This window comes from Sorex fumeus, unplaced genomic scaffold (assembly GCF_029834395.1).
Source record: "Sorex fumeus unplaced genomic scaffold, SorFum_2.1 ptg000100l, whole genome shotgun sequence".
Lineage (NCBI taxonomy): Eukaryota > Metazoa > Chordata > Mammalia > Eulipotyphla > Soricidae > Sorex > Sorex fumeus.
The window spans coordinates 10,845,642-10,864,933 of record NW_026606157.1 but is presented as its reverse complement, the minus strand read 5'-3'; the positions used below and the strand labels follow the sequence as shown (position 1 = coordinate 10,864,933).

General features: G+C 50.6%; 2 protein-coding genes across 2 annotated transcripts in view; one reads left to right on the top strand and one right to left on the bottom strand.

The window, feature by feature from the left end:
- Positions 1-8,572: 8,572 nt before the first annotated feature.
- Positions 8,573-9,144, bottom strand: LOC130042433 (collagen alpha-1(I) chain-like). The gene is made up of 3 exons (XM_056134604.1): positions 9,097-9,144; positions 8,868-9,008; positions 8,573-8,716 (listed from the first exon to the last, which is right to left on the bottom strand). Exons 1-3 carry the CDS (start codon positions 9,142-9,144, stop codon positions 8,573-8,575), a joined length of 333 nt encoding a protein of 110 aa, XP_055990579.1.
- The window catches only part of ITPR2 (inositol 1,4,5-trisphosphate receptor type 2), a 342,793-nt gene continuing 332,575 nt past the window's right edge, over positions 9,075-19,292 (top strand). The window contains exon 1 of the mRNA XM_056134649.1: positions 9,075-9,234. Coding sequence (XP_055990624.1) covers positions 9,143-9,234 — 92 coding nt within the window. The 5' untranslated portion in view covers positions 9,075-9,142. The remainder of the gene's footprint in view (positions 9,235-19,292) is intronic.

The following is a 19,292-nucleotide window of genomic DNA, read 5'->3' as shown; positions in this document are numbered from 1 at the left end:
TGTCTGGCATATCGAATACTCTCGGTAGCTTGCCGGGCTCTCCGAGAGGGGCGGAGGAATTGAACTCGGGTCGGCCATGTTGGCCGCGTGCAAGGCAAACGCCCTACCCGCTGTGCTATCGCTCCAGCCCCTCTAACTCTTTAACCTATAAAATCTTAGGGAACTTATAATGAAAAACAAAACAAAACATGGTTTTTCCAGTATAGGCATTCCTCAAAAACATAGAAACTGAGCTTCCATATGACCCAGCAATACCACTCCTGGAAATATATCCCAGGACCCCAAAAGCACACAGCAGAAAATCCATCTGCCGCACTATTGTTTGTTACAGCACTATTCACAAGCCAGAATCTGGAAGCAACCCAAGTGTGCAAGAACAGACGAATGGATAAAGAAACTATGGTACATCTACACAATGGAATACTATGCAGCTGTGAGAAAAACGAAGTCATGAAATTTACCTTTAAATGGATGAACATGGGGCTGGAGCAGTAGAACAGTGGGTAAGGCTTGCACGCGGCCGAGCTGGGCTCGATTCCCAGCATCCCATATGGTCCCCCGAGCACCTTCAGGAGTAATTCCTGAGTGCATGAGCCAGGAGTAACCCCTGTGCATTGCTGGGTGTGACCCAAAAATTAAAAAAATAAATAAGTGGATGAACATGGAGAGTATCATGCTGAGTGAAATGAGTCAGATGGAGAGGGACAAACATAGAATGATTGCACTCATTTGTGGGATATAAAACAAGAAATATTTTGAAATGAATAGCCAAGGATAATAAAAACAAGAGCCAGGAGGACTGGCTGGTCCACAGCTGACAGCTGCCACAAGGGGTGGTGGGGGAGAGTGATAGTTCTTAGAATGTATAAGGAATGGAGAAGTTAGGATGGAGAAGGGACCACTTGGCAATGGCACTTGGAAATGGTCTCTCTGGACAAGAATGAGTGCTGAAAGAAAGGAAAGGGATATACATCATGACCTTTCTGTACCTGCATTGAAAACCATAATGATGAGAGAGAGAGAGAGAGAGAGAGAGAGAGAGAAAGAGAGAGAGAGAGAAAGAGAAAGAAAAGAAGAAAAGTGCCTGTGATAGAGGCAGGCTGGTGGGGGGGGGGTGGCAGATGGAAAAGAGACCTTGGTGGCAGGAACTGTACACAGAAGGGATGGATGTTGGAACATTGACTGAAATCCAAACACAAACAACTTTGTAACTGTGTGTCTCATGGTGATTCAATTAAAAATAAATTATTCATTTATTTATTTTTTAAATTTTTTTTTGTTTTTTGCTTTTTTTTGGGGGGGGGGTTACACCCGGCAATGCACAGGGGTTACTCCTGGCTCTGCACTCAGGAATCACTCCTGGCAGTGCTCGGGGGACCCTATGGGATGCTGGGAATCGAACCTGGGTCGACTGCGTGCAAGGCAAACGCACTACCCACTGTGCTATCAACTCCAGACCCGCCCAAAATAATTGAAACAAAAAAACAGCAACAACACTGTTTTTCTTTTGGGATTTTGGCCATGCCTTGTGGGACTCAGGGCTAGCTCCTGGCTCTGGATTTGGGGATCGCTCCTGGTGAACTGGAGATAATTTGGTGCTGGAGATGATTATCCCTGGGATGACCATGAGCAGGACAGGTCCCCGCAGGTCTGGAGACGTGAAACGGTTCACCAGAAACAGCCCATAGGAAAGTACGTGCTATTGTTCCCTTTACGATGTGCCCGCTGCTGTCTTCCTGTTTCTGCGTTCACGGTCATTGCAGCACTTGGCGACACTGGACCCCTTGTGTCCAGGACTCCCTGCATCACCCCCAAAGGTGCACCTATCTTCCCAGTGCCTCCCCCACATAGGAGCCAAGGGGCTCCCCCCCCCTTCCCCGCAGAGCTCTGCGAAATCCAGGGCTAGCTCCCTTGTCCTTCCAGTTAGTTCTGGATATTCATAGTTCACGTGTGAGCGAAGCCATCCCACACTGTCATTCTACAGCTTATGCCACTGAGAATCGTTCCAGGCTCTAGCTGTCTTGTCCCCAAAGGCATGGCTGCATCTTTCCTAAAGGCAGCACGTTGCACTGTGCACAGAACATGTCTTTCCTATCCCGGCATCTGGTGAAAGGCATTTAGTCTGATTCCATAGCTGGGGGATTAGGATTAATGCTTCTATGAGCACAGTCCTTCAGGTAAGTGTTTAGGAACCAGACCACCAAACCACCAAAATATGCATTTATATATATATATATATATAACGTATTCGACATGCCAAACACAGTAACAACATGTCTCATGATGGAGATGTTACCGGGCCCGCTAGAGCAAATCGATGAACAATGGGAGGACCGTGATATATATATAGCACGGTCCTCCCGTTGTTCATCGATTTGCTCCAACGGGCACCAGTAACGGTTCACAACAAATTGTGAAACTTGTTGTTACTCTTTTTGGCATATCAAATACGTCACGGGGAGCTTGCCAGGCTTTGCCATGAGGACAAGATACTCTCAGTAGCTTGCTGGGCTCTCCGCGAGGGGCGGAGGAATTGAACCCGGGTTGGCCACGTGCAAGGCAAATGCCCTACCCACTGTGCTGTCGCTCCAGCTCACTAAATGTAATACACTGACAAAATAAAAAGACCCGGATTTTAGCAAGTAATTAAAACAATGAGTGTATTCCCCTAGAGAAGTACAAATACCTCCCCCCAAAAGAGATGTAAGATTTATTGGTTATACCTTTCAACAAATAATATATGTCCTTAAATAATAAACAAATGTTCTTAAATAATATGTAAATTGCTAATGATAACTGCAATCTTTTTTCTAGTCTTGAATTTTTTTTTTTTGGCTTTTTGGGTCACACCTGGTGATGCACAGAGGTTGCTCCTGGCTCTTCACTCAGGAATTACTCCTGGCCGTAGCTCAGGGGACCATATGGGATGCTGGGAATCGAACCCGGGTTGGCTGCATGCAAGGCAAATGTCCTACCTGCTGTGCTATCACTCCAGCCTCCATCTTTTGAAATATTTTATAAATGTGAAAATCATGCATTTTAACTTTTCTGTGGCCAATTTTATAAATGAGTAAACTTCTACCTCCACTTTCAATTCTAAAGCCCCACAAAATCATAATCATAATAAAATAATTACAGGTAGTCGACAGTCTAACGTTCTTGTCATTTGATGCAAAAGGCCAATTTTTTTAAGAGTACACAGAAAAATCTTAGTATTAAGCTTCATACTTAGGAACTACAAAATAAAAACAGAGAAGAAGAGGAGAGAAACAGACTAAATTGAAATCAAAACAAATTTAGTATTGTTGGGAGGGTCTGGTAATCATGCTTAAATAGATCAGTAAGAATAAACAAAAATTAAGTTTAGCTAAGGAAATTACTCATTAAAATGGTACAGAGGTATTGCATGTGAATGTTGATCAACAGAGGGGAAGTGTGTCAATCAAGACTTCATATTATACGTATGGATTATGAATTTGAGTAAAGGATTATATATATATATGTGTGTGTGTGTATATACATATATATCTAGTTGTTGTTGCTTTCGAGCTATACCCAGTGGTGGTCAGGAGTTATTCCTGGCTCTATCCACAGGAATTACTCCTGGCAGGGCTCAGGGGCCATATGGGATGCTGGGGATCTTTCCCAGGTTGACCATGTGGAAGGCAAGCCCTGCCTGCCTTATTATCACTCCACTCGCCAGTTTTCATTTATTTATTTATTTATTTGCTTTTTGGGTCAGATCTGGCGATGCACAGGGGTTCCTCCTGGCTCTGTGCTCAGGAATTACCCCTGGCGGTGCTCAGGGGACCCTATGGGATGCTGGGAATCGAACCCTGGTTGGCCGCGTGCAAGGCAAACGCCCTACCCGCTGTGCTACTGCTCCAGCCCCCAGTTTTCATTTTTCAAGGAAACTCATCCATTTCCCATTCCCTCCAACACTGACTAGAGTCCCTTTTCTCCATGCCTTCACCAACATTTGGTGTTTTCAGCCTCTCTGACCAGACCATCCTCGTGGCTGGTGGGAGGTGATGCCTCATTGTCGTTTTGATTTGCATTTCTCTGATCAGCAATGAGAACACTATTTTCCATATGCTTGTCAGCCATCTGTCTGTCTTCTGAAGAAAAACATCTATTCATTTCCTTCTCCCTATGGGATGGTTTGTTTTTCTGCTATTGAGTTTTGTGTGTGCTTTTATGATCTTAAATATTAGCCTTTTGTCAGCTGTGTAATGAGCAAATATTTTCTCCCACTCAGTGGGGTGTCTTTGAGTCTTAGCCCTAATTGCCTTTGCAATAAGGAAAGTTTTTGGTTTGCTGTTTCCTTCGGTAGAGTCCCACTTTAGTTTGAAGTCTGTTTTCCTTGCCAGGGGCATGATGTCCTTGCAGAGGTCTCTGAAGACAGTTTCGTGCAGAGATCTGCCTACGTTTTCCTTTGTGTGTTTTATGCATTTGAAGCCTTTCATCCATTTTGAGTTAATTTTATGTTTTGTGTAAGAGAGATATTCGGATTTTTTTTTTTTTGGCATGTGGCTAACTATCTAACAGCACTATCTAAAGGAGAAGCTTATGATACATACACAATCATCATGAGAAACACAGTTACAAAGTTGTTCATGGTTGGGTTTCAGTCATACAATGTTCCCTTCAACCCCCCTCTCAGCCTGTCTCTACGGCAGACACTTCTCTCTGTCCCTGTTTGTCTCTCTCTTTCTCTGTCTCTCTTGGAGAGACTTTTCTCCCGCCACTTCACGGAACCTAGTTTCAAAGGGAATTGGTGTCCTAATGCTGTGATTTCTACCCTAACTGCAGTTTTAGGACTTCATCTTCAGCCAGGAGTAGGTGGGCTGTCTAATTCGCCAACTGTTGGCCACAGTTTTCCTTAAGTCACCCCTGGTGTTCCTTGACCTCAGAGTCAGACTGGTGTTTGTTCAGGTCCGAGTGCGGAGGGCGGCTCCATCACCCTTCACTGCTTGGTCCAGTTTCCTGCATTCAGCTCCCCCTGAACAACGTCCCGGTCCACTTGCTCTACCAGAGCACTGTCAGGGGAGGACAATATACTTTGTTTTGTGTTTCCAAAGACATGTCGCATTGGGAACACGTTGACTAGTCCCGGATGGAAGTGTTGTTGGTAAGAGCAAGCATCAGTTTGGTAGGAAGAAACTGGAGCGGGTTTGCCAGTGGGGCAACCTGTGCCCATCTCGTGCTCAGAAAGGCTAACGGGGCTGGGACAAAAGTGGTTTCAGAAATAAACAGGAGGGGCTGGAGCGAAAGCACAGCAGGTAGGACGTTTGCCTTGCACGCGGCCGTCCTGGGTTCGATTCCCAGCATCCCATAGGGTCCCCCGAGCACCGCCAGGAGTAATTCCTGAGTACAGAGCCAGGAGTAACCCCTGAGCATCGCTGGGTGTGACCAAAAAGCAAAAAGAAAAGAAATAAACTGGGAAATGAGCCCACTTTAATTTTAAGGCTGTGTTTTGGATGGGGACAGTAGAGTTCTCTCCCCCCACCCATTCCCGGCTTTGGACCAAGAATAGGCGTGACAATAGGAAATATGTGAATAAATAGCTACTTAGTAAGTTGAAGGGAAATGCTAGTAACTGAGACCAAAAAAATGAGAGGGAATTTTAAAACTGCATGTTGTTTGGGAGTGACTAAAACACACATGGTTAGGCAGTTGCCTTGTGCCATCTCTGGCCCAAACAGTGACACACAAACCCACACTGGAAGTGTCTCCTGGGGCCAGTGACCATCTTTCCTGGACCATGAAACTGTGTGTGAAGCAGTTGCCATGCCACAGTCTGGTGGGGGACTCTGCTCCAGGTGCAAACCCACCACAGCAGGAGAGATGCAGAATCCTCCTGCACAATGGAGGGAGAGCCGCCTTAGCCATCCTGGAAACTGGGGCTGGAGAGAGTGCAGGCTTTGGGTGGGGTCGCTCCCTGCCACCACATGGTCCTCTGAGCATCAACAGGAGTGACCCCCAAGTCCAGAGCTGGGAGGAGCCCCCAAGCCACATACCTTCAGGTGTGGCCCCAAAACAAAACAAGACATAAAAAGTCGATGGAACAAGAACTGAATGTTCAAAGTAGGTCAAGGGATATACATGATAACCTTTCAGTATCTGTATTGCAAACCACAATGCCCAAAAGGAGAAAGAGGATGGGGGGGGGGGGGGAGAGAGAGAGAGAGAGAGAGAGACAGACAGACAGACAGACAGACAGACAGACAGAGACACAGACACAGACACAGAGACAGAGAGAGGAGAGGGAGAGGGGGAGAGAGAGACGGACACAGACACAGACACAGAGACACAGACACATCCTTCCCTCCTTCCCTCCCTCCCTCCCTCCCTCCCTCCCTCCCTCCCTCCCTTCCTTCCTTCCTCCCTCCCTCCCTCCCTCCCTTCCTCTTCTTTTCTCCCTCCCTCCCTCCCTTCCTCCCTCCCTCCCTTCCTCCCTCCCCTTCCTTCCTTCCTTCCTTCCTTCCTTCCTTCCTTCCTTCCTTCATCCCTCCCTCCTTTCTCTCTTTCTTTTTTATTCCCTCCCTCCCTCCCTCCCTCCCTCCCACCCTCCCTCCCTTCCTCTTCTTTTCTCCCTCCCTCCCTCCCTTCCTCCCTCCCCTTCCTTCCTTCCTTCCTTCCTTCCTTCCTTCCTTCCCTTCCTTTTCCTTCCTTCCTTCCTTCCTTCCTTCCTTCCTTCCTTCCTTCCTTTCCTTCCCCTTCCTTCCTTCCTTCCTTCCTTCCTTCATCCCTCCCTCCTTTCTCTCTTTCTTTTTTCTTCCCTCCCTCCCTCCCTCCCTTCCTCTTCTTTTCTCCCTCCCTCCCTCCCTTCCTCCCTCTCCTTCCTTCCTTCCTTCCTTTCCTTCCTTTTCCTTCCTTCCTTCCTTCCTTTCCTTCCTTCCTTTCCTTCCCCTTCCTTCCTTCCTTCCTTCCTTCCTTCCTTCATCCCTCCCTCCTTTCTCTCTTTCTTTTTTCTTCCCTCCCTCCCTCCCACCCTCCCTCCCTTCCTCTTCTTTTCTCCCTCCCTCCCTCCCTCCCTCCCTTCCTCCCTCCCCTTCCTTCCTTCCTTCCTTCCTTCCTTCCTTCCTTCCTTCCTTCCTCCTTCCCTCCTCCCCTCCCCTGCCCTCCTCTTTCTTTCTTTCTTTCTTTCTTTCTTTCTTTCTTTCTTTCTTGTTTTTGGGCCTCACCTGCCATGCTCAGGGCTTACTCCTGCCTCTGTGCTCAGGGATCAGCCCTGGTGTGGTTGGGGGGACCATATGGGGTGCCAGGTCGGCCACGTATGAGGCAAAGCAGCCTGCTGTACTGTGTCTCCAGTCTCCTAACATTTTATTTTTTATTTAGGTAACTACTATGGCAGGACCTGGCAAGCTAGCCGTGGCATATTCGATATGCCAAAAACAGTGACAATAACGGGTCTCATTCCCCTGACCCCGAAAGAGCCTCCAATACGGCAGCTTTGGGAAAGACGAGTAAGGAGAGGCTGCTAAAATCTCAGGGCTGGGGCGAATGGAGATGTTACTGGCGCCTGCTCGAGTAAATAGATAAACAACGGGATGACAGTGACAGTGAGAGTGAGGTAACCTCAGGTCACAGGAGGGGAATGCTGATGTCTTTGGGCTTTGACATTGGCATGCTGTACCACCGCTCAAGTGCCCATATCCCTCTGCCACTGACCAGAGGGTCCCTGGGTTGCCCCCACCCTTGGCGCAATGCTTAGGGTCGAAGGGCTTGTTTTTGTTGACAGGTAGGGGTGACTTTGGTGCTGTTCACGGGCACAGCAGAATGTGAGGGAGAAGGGAGGTCCTGCTGGGCTTTGCTTGGAAGTTGCTGGGCTGTGATGGCTCTGCGTCTCTGTGCGCGTCTGTGCACCGTGCGATGACCCGGGGCTGTGTGACCCACATGTGCCTCACGATGGCAGTAAAAGAGGGAGCCGCCATTTCTCCCATCAAGATTGTCTCCACCACCAGCTTTTCCCTGTGTGTTTGGGGTCACATCCTGAGGGGCTCAAGGGGCTACTCCCAGTGCGGTGCTCATTCCCTCCCATGCCGTGCTGGCCTCTCCACAGTGCTCCATCTCCAGCGTTTATTTTTTTCTTTTTTGGGGGTCACACCCAGCGATGCTCAGGGGTTCCTCCTGGCTCTGCACTCAGGAATGACTCCTGGTGGTGCTTGGGGGACCCTATGGGATGCCGGGAATCGAACCACGTGCAAGGCAAACGCCCTCCCCCTTGTGCTATCGCTCCAGCCCCTATTTATTCCTAGGGATATAATATAAATATAATATAAATATAAATAAGTCGCTCCAGCCCCTATTTATTTCTAATAAATCAATAAAATGTCCATAGCATGGATGACAAAGTAATTAACGATCGGCTTTCAGGCATTCAGCGTCCCCACACCGGCCCTTTCCCCATCCGCGTCCCCAGCGTCCCTCCCGCACCTGCCTGCCTCGGTGACAGCTACTTTGTAACACATTTCTGGATTTGGTCTTGCAACAGTTACTTGCTAGGGCTTCAGCGGGGCCCTTTCCCGCTTTCCCGCCCCCGCCCCCCCTCCTCCTCCGGGTACCCCCCTTAGTTGCTTTCCTTTGGTTTCAGCACCTCCCGGGGGTCCGGGTCCGCGGGTCCCGAGCCCGGCCCCTCCTCCTCGGCCGCCGCGGCCACTTCCCCTGGGCGCCGCTTCCTCCGCCCGCGCGCGGACGGTGCCCGGGGCAGGGCCTGCAGCGCCGCCCGCGCCCCGCCCCCAGACCCCGCCCACCGCCGGCGCCAGGCCACGCCCCCACAGCCCTCCCTCGAGTCCCCGCCCACCTCCAGCCCCGCTCTTCGAACACGCCCCCTCAGGCCCCGCCCCCTCACAGACCCCGCCCACCACCGGGCCCCCGCCCCCGGCTGCCGCGCGCTGATTGGCTGCGGCGCCCGCGCCCGCGCCCCGGGGCCCAATGGGCGCCGCCGTCTGGGCCGCGTTCCCGGGGGGGGCGGGGGGGCCGCGGGGGTTGTGGCGGGGCGCCCCCTGCTGGCGGGGCGCGCGGCGGCGGGCGGGAGGCACTGCGGCCCGGGGCGGGGTGTCGGCGAGCGCGGCCGAGGAAGAGGAAACCTGCCCGGGCGGCGTCCGGCGCGCTCGGCCCGCGGGCGCCCGGCGGCAGCATGTCCGAGAAGATGTCCAGCTTCCTGTACATCGGGGACATCGTGTCCCTGTACGCCGAGGGCGCCGTGAGCGGCTTCATCAGCACGCTGGGGTAAGCGGGCCGGGGGCGCGGGGACCCCCGCGCACACGCGCCTCCCGCCCGCGCTCCGGCCCCCGCGCGCGCGCGCCCGGGCCCGCCGGGGAGGGTCGGCTGGGGGTGGTGGGGGGCGTGGGGGGCGTGGGGCCGCCCCGGGCTGCTGGGGCCACGGCCCCGAGCCCCCTCGCGGGGCCCGGGGCGAGGAAGGCGGCTCCCCGGCCCCGCTCTCGGTGCCCGGCCCCTGCCCAGCCGGTGCGAGCAGGGTGGACGCGCCTCCCCGGCCCGCGCGGCCCAGGGCAGTGCCCGGCCCCGGCCACTCCGCGCTCGGCCGCCCCTTTGCCCTCCTTGGCCGCAGAGCAGGAGGGGCCCGGCCAGCCCGTCCACTCGGGAGCGCCGGGGCCGGGTGCAAGTTACGTAAACCTGCCCCGGGGACCGAGTGCCCGGGCCGGCCAGGGCACGGAGCGGGGACCGCGGGCACGTTCCGGGGCGCCCTGCCCGGCGGGGCTGGGTGGGGGCCGGGCACGCGCGTGGCCCTGCGGGGTGAGTCGCGCCGGGCCGGGGAGGAGCGGGCGGCGCAGGGTCTCCCGGCCAGGTGGACCCCCGAGTGTGGGCTGCACGCGGGAGCCGCTGCGCGCTTGCACGGGCACCCTTCAGGCCGGCGCTGCGGAAGGCGGGCTTCCGTCGGGTGTGCGCGGGGTGATTCTCCCGGACACGGTGTCCGGGGGGAATCAGGGCGGCCCCTAACGCCCCTGAGTTCAGGTTGGAGCCCTGCGTGGAGCCTGGTGCCGAGAGATGGGCTGGCTCTCACCCCTGCACCCCGCGGCCTGGGGTTTGGAAGGGTTTCAGGAACCCAGGTTCAGCTCGCCTCGGCTCCTGCAGGAGTCACACCCACTGCTTTGTCGGTTACACCCGGCTTCTCAGTGTTGCATCCCTGAACCTGATGACCGGGAGATGAGAAGCAACCCAGCCAGCGCTTCTGGAAACACCTCACAGTCATCATCTTTGACTGTGACTTAGTTTTAGGACGTTGGGTGTTCAGAAACCTTGAACTGAATTAGTTTAGGGGTGTTACGCGTTTAGAAACCTGGGACTGAATTAGTTTGGGGGTGTTGCGTGTTCAGAAACTTTGGACTGAATTAGTTTTGGCTGTTGCATGTTCAGAAAGCTTGGACTGAATTAGTTTTGGGTGTTGTGTGTTTAGAAAGGTTTGATTGAATTAGTTTTGGGTGTTGTGTGTTCAGAAACCTGGAACTGAATTAGTTTTGGGGTGTTACGTGTTCAGAAACCTGGGACTGAATTAGTTTTGGGGTGTTGGGTGTTCAGAAACCTGGGACTGAATTAGTTTTGGGGTGTTGTGTGTTCAGATACTTTGAACTGAATTAGTTCTGGGTGTTGCATGTTCAGAAAGCACTGTAGCACTGTCCTCCTGTTGTTCATAGATTTGCTCGAGTGGGCCCAGTAATATTGTGAGACTTGTTGTTACTGTGTTTGGCATATTGAATATGTCACGGGTAGCTTGCCAGGCTTTGCCATGCGGGCGAGATACTCTCAGTAGCTTGTCGGGCTCTCTGAGAGGGATAGAGGAATCGAACTCGGGTCGGCTGCATGCAAGGCAAATGCCCTACCCGCTGTGCTATCTCTCCAGCCCGTTCAGAAGGCTTGGACTGAATTAGTTTTGGGATGTTGCGTGTTCAGAAACTTGGGACTGAATTAGTTTTGGGGTGTTGGGTGTTCAGAGACCGTGGACTGAATCAGTTTTGGGTGTTGTGTATTCGGAAAGCTTTGACTGTGACTTAGTTTTGGGGTGTTGTGTATTCAGAAAGCTTTGCTGCCAAGTTTTTCCGCAACTGCTACGTTCAGTTTCTGGCCCCATGGGGGCTGCACCCACCATTGAAGAAGAGGGCTTAGGATACAGTTTCCACAGATGGTTCATGTTGCAAGTTCCCGTTGTGGCTCTGGAATCACACTCACTGTTCTTCCTTGTACTGTTCTCACACTCCCGCGTGGGACAGTGCCTGCGCCGTGACTTTCCTTGTTTTGAGTTGAGGCTGTGGTCCTGGGCTGCTGCGAATGACTCACATGACCTTGTTCTAATTTATTTGTGTTTCTGGGACTAAGGAAGGAGAATAGTCTGACCCCCACCCCCAGCCCAGAGTTTTATAAAAAAATGAATGAAATAAGGCCCCATTTTTGCTTAAGGACGTCTCTTCAGAAGAGCCACGTGGCACATCTATGCTCGTGGCGCTGAGGCTCCTTCAGAAGGTTTGGGGTGAGGCAGGGACGGAGGCGCTGCGCTCTCTTCTGCCCGACGCAGTGGCAGAGCTGAGCAGTTGTTCAGGAAATCTGACTTCTGACGTCTTACCTGACTGGCAGTTTCGGATGCTGAGGAGGGTTATGGTTGCTGAGAACTGAGCCCCACTGTGATTTAGAGTCGTAAAAGATATTTAGTTACACATTGGTCTGTTTCAACACTTGCTATGTAAGGATGTTGTCTGTTTTAACATTTAGTACCCAAGGATGTTTGGGGGAATGTCTGGTTAATTAGCTTTGAGGCTTTTGTGCAATAAGGTAATCAATTTTTTTCTTTTCTTTTTTGCTTTTTGGGTCACACCGGGCGATGCTCAAGGGTTGTTCTGGCTCTGCCCTCAGGAATTACTCCTGGCAGTGCCCAGGGGATTCATATAGGATGCTGGGAATTGAACCTGGGTCGGCCGCGTGCAAGGCGAACGCCCTTCCTGCTGTACTATCGCTCCAGCCCTTCTGCTGGTTTCTTTTCAGATCTTCCAAGGTCTCTGCCAATCCCACAGGTGACAGATTGGTGGCTACCCCTGGTGGGAGACCCCGGAGCACACATGGAGCCTCAGGGCAGAACAGGCCCTGGGGACTGGAGAGATAGCTGACCCAGGTTCGATTCCCAGCATCCCATATGGTCCCCTGAGCACTGCCAGGAGTAACTCCTGAGTGCAGAGCCAGGAGGAACCCTTGTCGCATGGCTGGGTGTGACCCAAAAAGGAAAAAAAAAAAAAAAAGAACAGGCCCTGGTTTTACCTTCATCTTCGTATGAGCAAAATTGCTTCATTTTATTGTTCATGGTCCATGGAATGACCCTTCCTGATTTTTTTATTTAACATTTTTATATTCAGATGTTTGCTGAATTGATTTATCATTATTTTTCTTTTACTTTATTTATTCATGCTACGCTTATCAGAGCTTTTAATGATCTTTTCCTTTATCGAACTGTTTGTTCAATGCAAGGTCATTCATTGATGAAACACGGAATGTTTGCAGCCAACTTTTATGTTTTTCCGGGGGAGGTTATATCTGCTGTGCTCAGGGGCTCCTCCCAGCTTGGGGTCACTTGTGGGTGCTGGGCCTGGAGCTGGGGTTCCCTCCCGCCAGCCCCGAGTCCTCTTTGCCCCTCATTTTTTCCTGTTGCAGACTTTGCAGGGCGGGTTGAGTTTCCTCCACATAGAACCTCCCAGTAACAGCCAATATCCCCTGCTGTCTCTGGCTTTGTTTTGCGAGAGGCACATGATAATGTGATCCAAATATTTAAAGAGCCACTGGACATCTGCATGTGTGTTTGTTGGGAATTGAAGGCACTCTGATAGCCAGCACCGAGTTGTTTTGGAGAGGGCTGTGTTCTGGAACTTGCAGTACGAGGCAGAGGAACGTGGGGCCTGTTTGAGTTGGGAGGTGTCTGTCACTGCAGCTTGCTGATTGCTGTGAGTTCATAGACGTCCCTCCGACACGCCCCCGAGGTCAGCCGCACACACGGGCCCTTCTCTGAGGTTAAGCTGTAGAGAGAATGTCTTGGAAGCTTGCAGGACATAACGGCAGCGTCATGGACTCCAGCTTTTAAACTGAAAATCCCGCACAGGTGTGCCTTCATGTATAAATATAAAAAGAAGAAGTATAAAAATGGACTTCCAGGCACATTTATAGCACAGTAGTAAAATGCGTTTTACAGTTTCTATTTTTGTTGTTACGTGAGACTGTGACACAGGATCAACAGCTCATAATTAGAGAGGAAACTTGAATGATCATTCATTCATTCGCTCTCACTCTAGGAGGCAGCTGTGTCGCTCAAATGCATTGACTCTGTTTTGGAGACTTTCAACTCTCATGCAGATTTAGATAGAAACCTCATCTAAATAAATCTCATTTAAATGGAAGCCTCATGCAGAATTAGAAGGAACTTTAGTGTATGTCTGTTATTTTTTTCCCACCCCAGGCAGTCCTCAGGGCTTACTCCTGGCTCTGTGCTCAGGCATCATGCCTGGCAGTAGTCTGGAACCTTTGTGGGGTGGTGGGGATTGAACTTGGGTTGACCGTATGTACAGTTGGCCTTCCCCACTGGACCATCTTTTTAGCGCTCTCAGTGTATGTCTTTAGAAAACCGTAATTATACCTGAAAATATATTTGTGTATACTTAGGAATAGAGCACTCAGAGCTCATTTGTGCAGAACTGGTCTGCGTAACCAGAAGCCCGTTTTTTTTTTTTTTTTTTTTAAGGGCTAGAGCCATAGCACAGTGGGTAGGGCTTGCCTTGCACGCAGCCTACCCGGCCGACCCGGGTTTGATTCCTCCGCCCCCTCTCGAAGAGCCCGGCAAACTACCGAGAGTATCCTGCCCGCATGGCAGAGCCTGACCAGCTACCGGTGGTGTATTCTATATGCCAAATATAGTATCAACAAGTCTCACAATGGAGACGTTACTGGGCCTGCTCGAGCAAATTGAAGAACAACGGGAGGACAGTGACAGTGACTAGGAATACTGGAAATAAATAAAACAATATATTAACCATGCAAGCATGGAAAATTGGTGGGTGTTTTAGTGGTAATTTTTGTGCTGTTCAAATTCTATATATTATTTATAAATTCATTTCAAATTCTATATTATTATTATTATTATTTTCTTGGGCCACACCCAGAGGTGCTCAGGGGTTACTTCTGGCTACGCACTCAGGATTTACTCCTGGGGGACTTGGGGAACCTTATGGGATGCCGGGAATCGAACCCGGACCAGCTGTGTAAGGCGGGCAAGTGCCTTACCTGCTGTACTATTAGAATTTAATTACACACCTAGAAATCAACCAGAGAGATAGCTATTACATTTGTGATCAGAAAATTCAATTCCAGTGGATATTTTTACGGTCCCTTCAGATTTCCTTCAACGTCAAACAACAGTGTTTATCTTCGAGTGAAGTGTTTTCTTGGTCATGGTGGGTTTGGAAACCACAGACTAGGAAGCTGAGGTTCCTGAAATAGCCGGTGCTGTGTTTGTCCTCCTAGTCGTCATTTCTGGTTGAAAATCAGTGTTTTATGGGGAAGTGGCCCGTGATGCAGAGTGGTCACAAACATCTGAGGAGACTTACACAGTCAGCGCCTTGCTGATCCTATTTTGTTTCTCTGAATGCTCACGTAAGGACGGCTTCGGAGGGTGGTCGCGCGCTTCTGTGAGTGGTTTTGGGCCGTTCCCAGCGGTGGGTGCTCGGGGCTGCCACCCAGCTCTGCCCTCCGGGGGTTGCTTCCAGCGGTGCTTGGGGCAGAGACGGCTGCTGGGTGTTGAAACCAGGCCCCAGGTCAGAGCTCGCACTCCAGCCGGGCCCTGTATCCCTGGCCCTGATGGGGCATGTTGTAGAAATCTTAGTTCTCGCTTGGGAAACTTGCACTGCCTCGGTCGGCTTGCACAGGCATTCATTTCTTTGATTATTATTATTATTTTTAATTTTTCTTTTTGGGTCACACCTAGGGATGCTCAGGGGTTGTTCCTGGCTCTGCACTCATGAATCACTCCTAGCAGTGCTTGGGGGATCATAGGGGATGCCAGGGATTGAACTCGGCTCAGCTGTGTGTAACGCAAATTCCCTACCTGCTGTGCTGTCGCCCTGGCCCCAGGGATTAATTTTTGAGGGATTTTTTTTCCCTTTTTGGGTCACACCCGGCGATGCACAGGGGTTGTTCCTGGCTCTGCACTCAGGAATCACTCCTGGCAGTTCTCAGGGGACCATACGGGATGCTGGGAATCGAACCCGGGTCGGCCATGTGCAAGGCAACTGGTCTACCAGCTGTGCTATTACCCCAGTCCCCTGAACTATCTTTTTGGTGTATGAGTGTGAGGCTGAAATCAGTCAAGTGTTTTTATCGATTACCTTTGGAACGGATGAATTAGTTCCCAGAGTTCAAATCCAGAATTGGTTAACGAGAGCTGTGTCATAGTTTGTTTCCAATACACCCCAAGCTCTCTGAGCCTCTGTGAAGCCTTGATTAAATCCTGGGGAGTCCAGAACGCACCTGAGTCGCCCGAACACCCACAGTACATCTCTGTCATGTGTCAAGTGCCAAGTGCCGTGATTGACCCCGGCCTCGCTCAGTCAGACTGGCCTCTGCGGGGAGACAGCTGGAGGGAGGTGATAGGTTTTGTTCTTATCTCAAGAGCTCAGTCCTCCCTGGGGAATCAGTGGCAGACACTTGGCGCAGCTCTCAGAGACCTACAGGCATTTGACACCTGCCGTCCTCAGCACTCGGTGTAATTCCTGGGATTAGTAAGTGTTTAGTGGCTCTTTAGGGAATCAAGGCAGTTATTATTGAATACTTGGCCCAAGGAAGAGTGTCGAGTGACCACAGCATACGGAATTCTTTTCAGATGCTGCGAAGATGATGAAAACTGGCTCCGAGGAAGCCGGGATCTTTCCGCCCGGCCACCATGACACCTAAGTGGAACTGTCCACCTTAATAACTCCCCAAGAAGCAAACAGTTTTTTGGTTTTTTTGTGTTTTGCTTTTTGGGTAACATCTGGTGATGCACAGGGGTTATTCCTGGCTCTGCACTCAGAAGTTACTCCTGGCAGTGCTCAGGGGACCATATGGGATGCTGGGAATTGAACCTGGGTCGGCCGCGTGCAAGGCAAACCTCCTGCCCGCTGTGCTATCTCTCCAGCCCCAGAGCAAAGAGTTTGAATTAAAAAAAAGTTTGGGGACTGCACCAGCAGTGCTCGGAGCTTAATTGTGGTTTTGTGCTCAGGAATGAGTCCTGGCAGGGCTTGGGGGTCCATATGAGGGTGTGGGGATCAACCCAGGTCACTCGTGTGGAAGCCAGTTGCCTCACCTGCTGTACTATCTCTCTGGCCCCAATTTGATATTTTAAAATGTAATTTCTATGGAAAGACATTTAGAAAGATGTGAGGGGAGAGAAGGAGAGATTCACATGATTGAGAGAGAACACGGGCTTCTCCAGATGGGCAAGCCTGGGAGAGAGAGAGAGAAATACATGTTCAGGAGAGAAGATGGGCTTGGAATCTGCGGCCTGACTGGACACTTTTACCAGATTCAAAGATGGACAAAATTATGTAAGAATACATTTTGTGCTGTTTGCTGAACCCGAGCACTTATTGGTTCAGCGTTTCGGAGTGTATTTTGACTGCCCTCGCCCTTGATGTCCATCCAGCTCACGAGACCCGAGGGGAGGGGGGTCTTGAGGACCCAGTCAGAGAGAAACCCGAAATCTATCTGGTGAATTTATGAGATCTAGTCAGGTCCTTTTTTGGCTTACTTCATTTCTAGTATTCCCTAGCTTTTCTTCATCAATCACGAACCTAGAGTCTAGTAATAGATTTCTCAAAGCTTTGGCAGTAAGGACAAATTTTCAGTGGAATAGGGTGTTTTTCTTTATGCAATTTGTTCTTCTTGACTTATGTGGCTTGTGACTGTTGCACACCCGTCTCCCCCACTCTCCCTCTCTCTCTCTCTCTCTCTCTCTCTCTCTCACACACACACACACACACACACACACACACACACAAACACACACCCCTTCCCATGCCTGTATAGATTTTGAACCTACATGGAGTTTCGATGCCTTAATGCTTTATTTAAAGCAATTTGATTTAATTTAAAAGATATATTTGTTTTTGGTTTACGAGCCACACTTGGTGATACTCAGGGTTTACTCCTGGCTCTGCACTCGGCAGTCACCCCTGGCGGTGCTGGCTGCCATATGGAATGACCAGATTGAATCTGGGTCGGCCACATGCAGGGCAAGTTCCCTACCCACTGTATGAGTCCTCCAGCCATTGAGGTTTTTAAAAAAGAAAACTTTCAAAATTATTTTCACTTTTTTTTTTTTTTTTTGGCCACACCTGGGCTGTTCAGGGCTACTTCTGGCCCAGTTCTTGGGTTGAATTCTGATGGCAGTCAGGGGGCCTGCAGTGCCAGGGCTGGACCCTCGGGTCAGCTTGTGGAACTGTCTCTTCCCTCTCTCTCTGAAGCTTTATCCAGCAGTGAAGGCCATCGGTGGCTTTGCCTCTGCAGGGAAAGGATTAGGAAGTGAACACAGCACAGTCCAAATTCATCTGTAAATTCTTAGAAAGCAAACCTGTTTCCAAGGTGCCTGAGTCATTGTAAAAGTATCCTCAGGAAAAAAAAATCTCTGCAAAAAATTAAAAAATATGACAAAATGCTTTAATTATCCAAAAGGATTCTTCAGTTGAGCCGCAGAGGAAACTTCAGTTTTGAAAGAATTCCTGGATTTCCTTTGCTCTCCAGGCCTTGTGCTAACGGTCTGAGCGCGTGGCTGGGAGACAGGCTTCCCTCTGGACACTCTCCTACTGGAAGAGGCCTCTGCAGCCTTGTAAGGAATTATACGGATTATCAGAGCACACACAAACCAATAAACCACAACTCAGCCAAGCCCAGCGCCGGATCAGAAGGCAGGTGCCGGGGCTGGAGAGGGTTCAGTGGGGCAGGCTTGTGTTTTGCATGAGGAGGTCGGGTTTGATCTCTGGCACTGCACGGGCCCCTGACCACCATGAGGAGTGACCTCCAAGGACCAAACTGGGAGTGGCTTCTGGGCACCAAGTTTCTAACTGTTCTAGAGCTCCGTCAAAGTGTATTATTTATGAGTGTTTCAGAGAAAAGAATATTCCCAGCTCCTTTCCAACACACATTTGACTAGATTACTTGCAAACCTAATATTACGTTGTCTCGGAAGTCTTTTTCAAACATTATTATTAAATTTTTACATTTTATTTTCATAAAGTTGTCCACAAGAATTGGTTACATTCACTATTTCAACACCAATCCCACCAGCACCACCACACCTTCCCGCCACCATTATTTCGAATTTTCCCACCACTACTAAAGCCTGCCCCACAGGCAGATGCTGAATAATTTATTTTGTGTTGCTTTGTTATGAATAGTATGAGATGTTGCACAGCTGCTTTTGTGGTGGCGCACTCCTGGAATTCTAAAATTTAAAATATTTGGAGTCTGGAGTCCTCCCTGTGGCGTGCTGCTCTCTTCCGAGGTTCATCTGTGAGTCTCTGGATCCTGGCCGTTAACGTGCTTAAATGGTGCCCAGAGACAGTTCATGGGTGTGACTACCAGGAAACCGGAAGGGCGGGGAGATGGGGGGAGGTCGCCCGTTCCCGTCTCCATGAAGCCTGGAGTTTTCAGGCACTGGTCCCGCATACCAGGATTTTCCGTGGGTTCATTCTCACGCGTGGGGAGCTCGGCACGAGCCTGTGGAGGTCGGCCATGAGTGTAGCAGCAGCGATTGTTTTCTGGAGGCCGCCGGGGTTTGTTTGGGGCAGGTGGAGGGACACACCTGCCCCCTCTTCGAGGTGCCAGATGGAATCAGCCTTGCGCAGGGCACGGAGACATCCCTGCGGCCGTTCTGCTCTCTTCCGAGATTCGTTTGTGACTGTCGTCCGGGAAGCCTTGAAAAGCAAGAGAGTGCTGTTGCTCTTCCTCTCTCATCCCCGAAATCCTAAGGGTTTGGCAAACAAAGGGGACTTAGTCCTCCCTCACTTGCCTGTGCCGGTGAAGCGTCAGGTGTGAAAGTCTGTCCTGTGTGAGGAGTAGGAAGGAACAGGAACCATCTCTGGCGAGGTTAAGAAAAGAAAAAAGAGCTCTGTTGTTAGATACTTGAGCTGCCAGAAATTTCACACTCTTCCTAAGTGTGAAAACGGGGCGTGGGATAGATCTGGTACTGTGGGCAGGGCCCTTGCCCCGCGTGCAGCCGTCCCTGGCAGGAACATGGGATTCTCACTGAAGCCGTCACCAGTGGGTGC

Coding starts and splice junctions, on each gene's coding strand:
- LOC130042433 (XM_056134604.1), bottom strand. CDS start 9,144: ATGCTGCCGCCGGGCGCCCGCGGGCCGAGCGCGCCGGACGCCGCCCGG. Junction 9,009..9,096: donor GCGCGCCGGACGCCGCCCGG/GCAGGTTTCCTC, acceptor CCCCGCCAGCAG/GGGGCGCCCCGCCACAACCC. Junction 8,717..8,867: donor CCGGGGGCGGGGGCCCGGTG/GTGGGCGGGGTC, acceptor GCGGCGCTGCAG/GCCCTGCCCCGGGCACCGTC.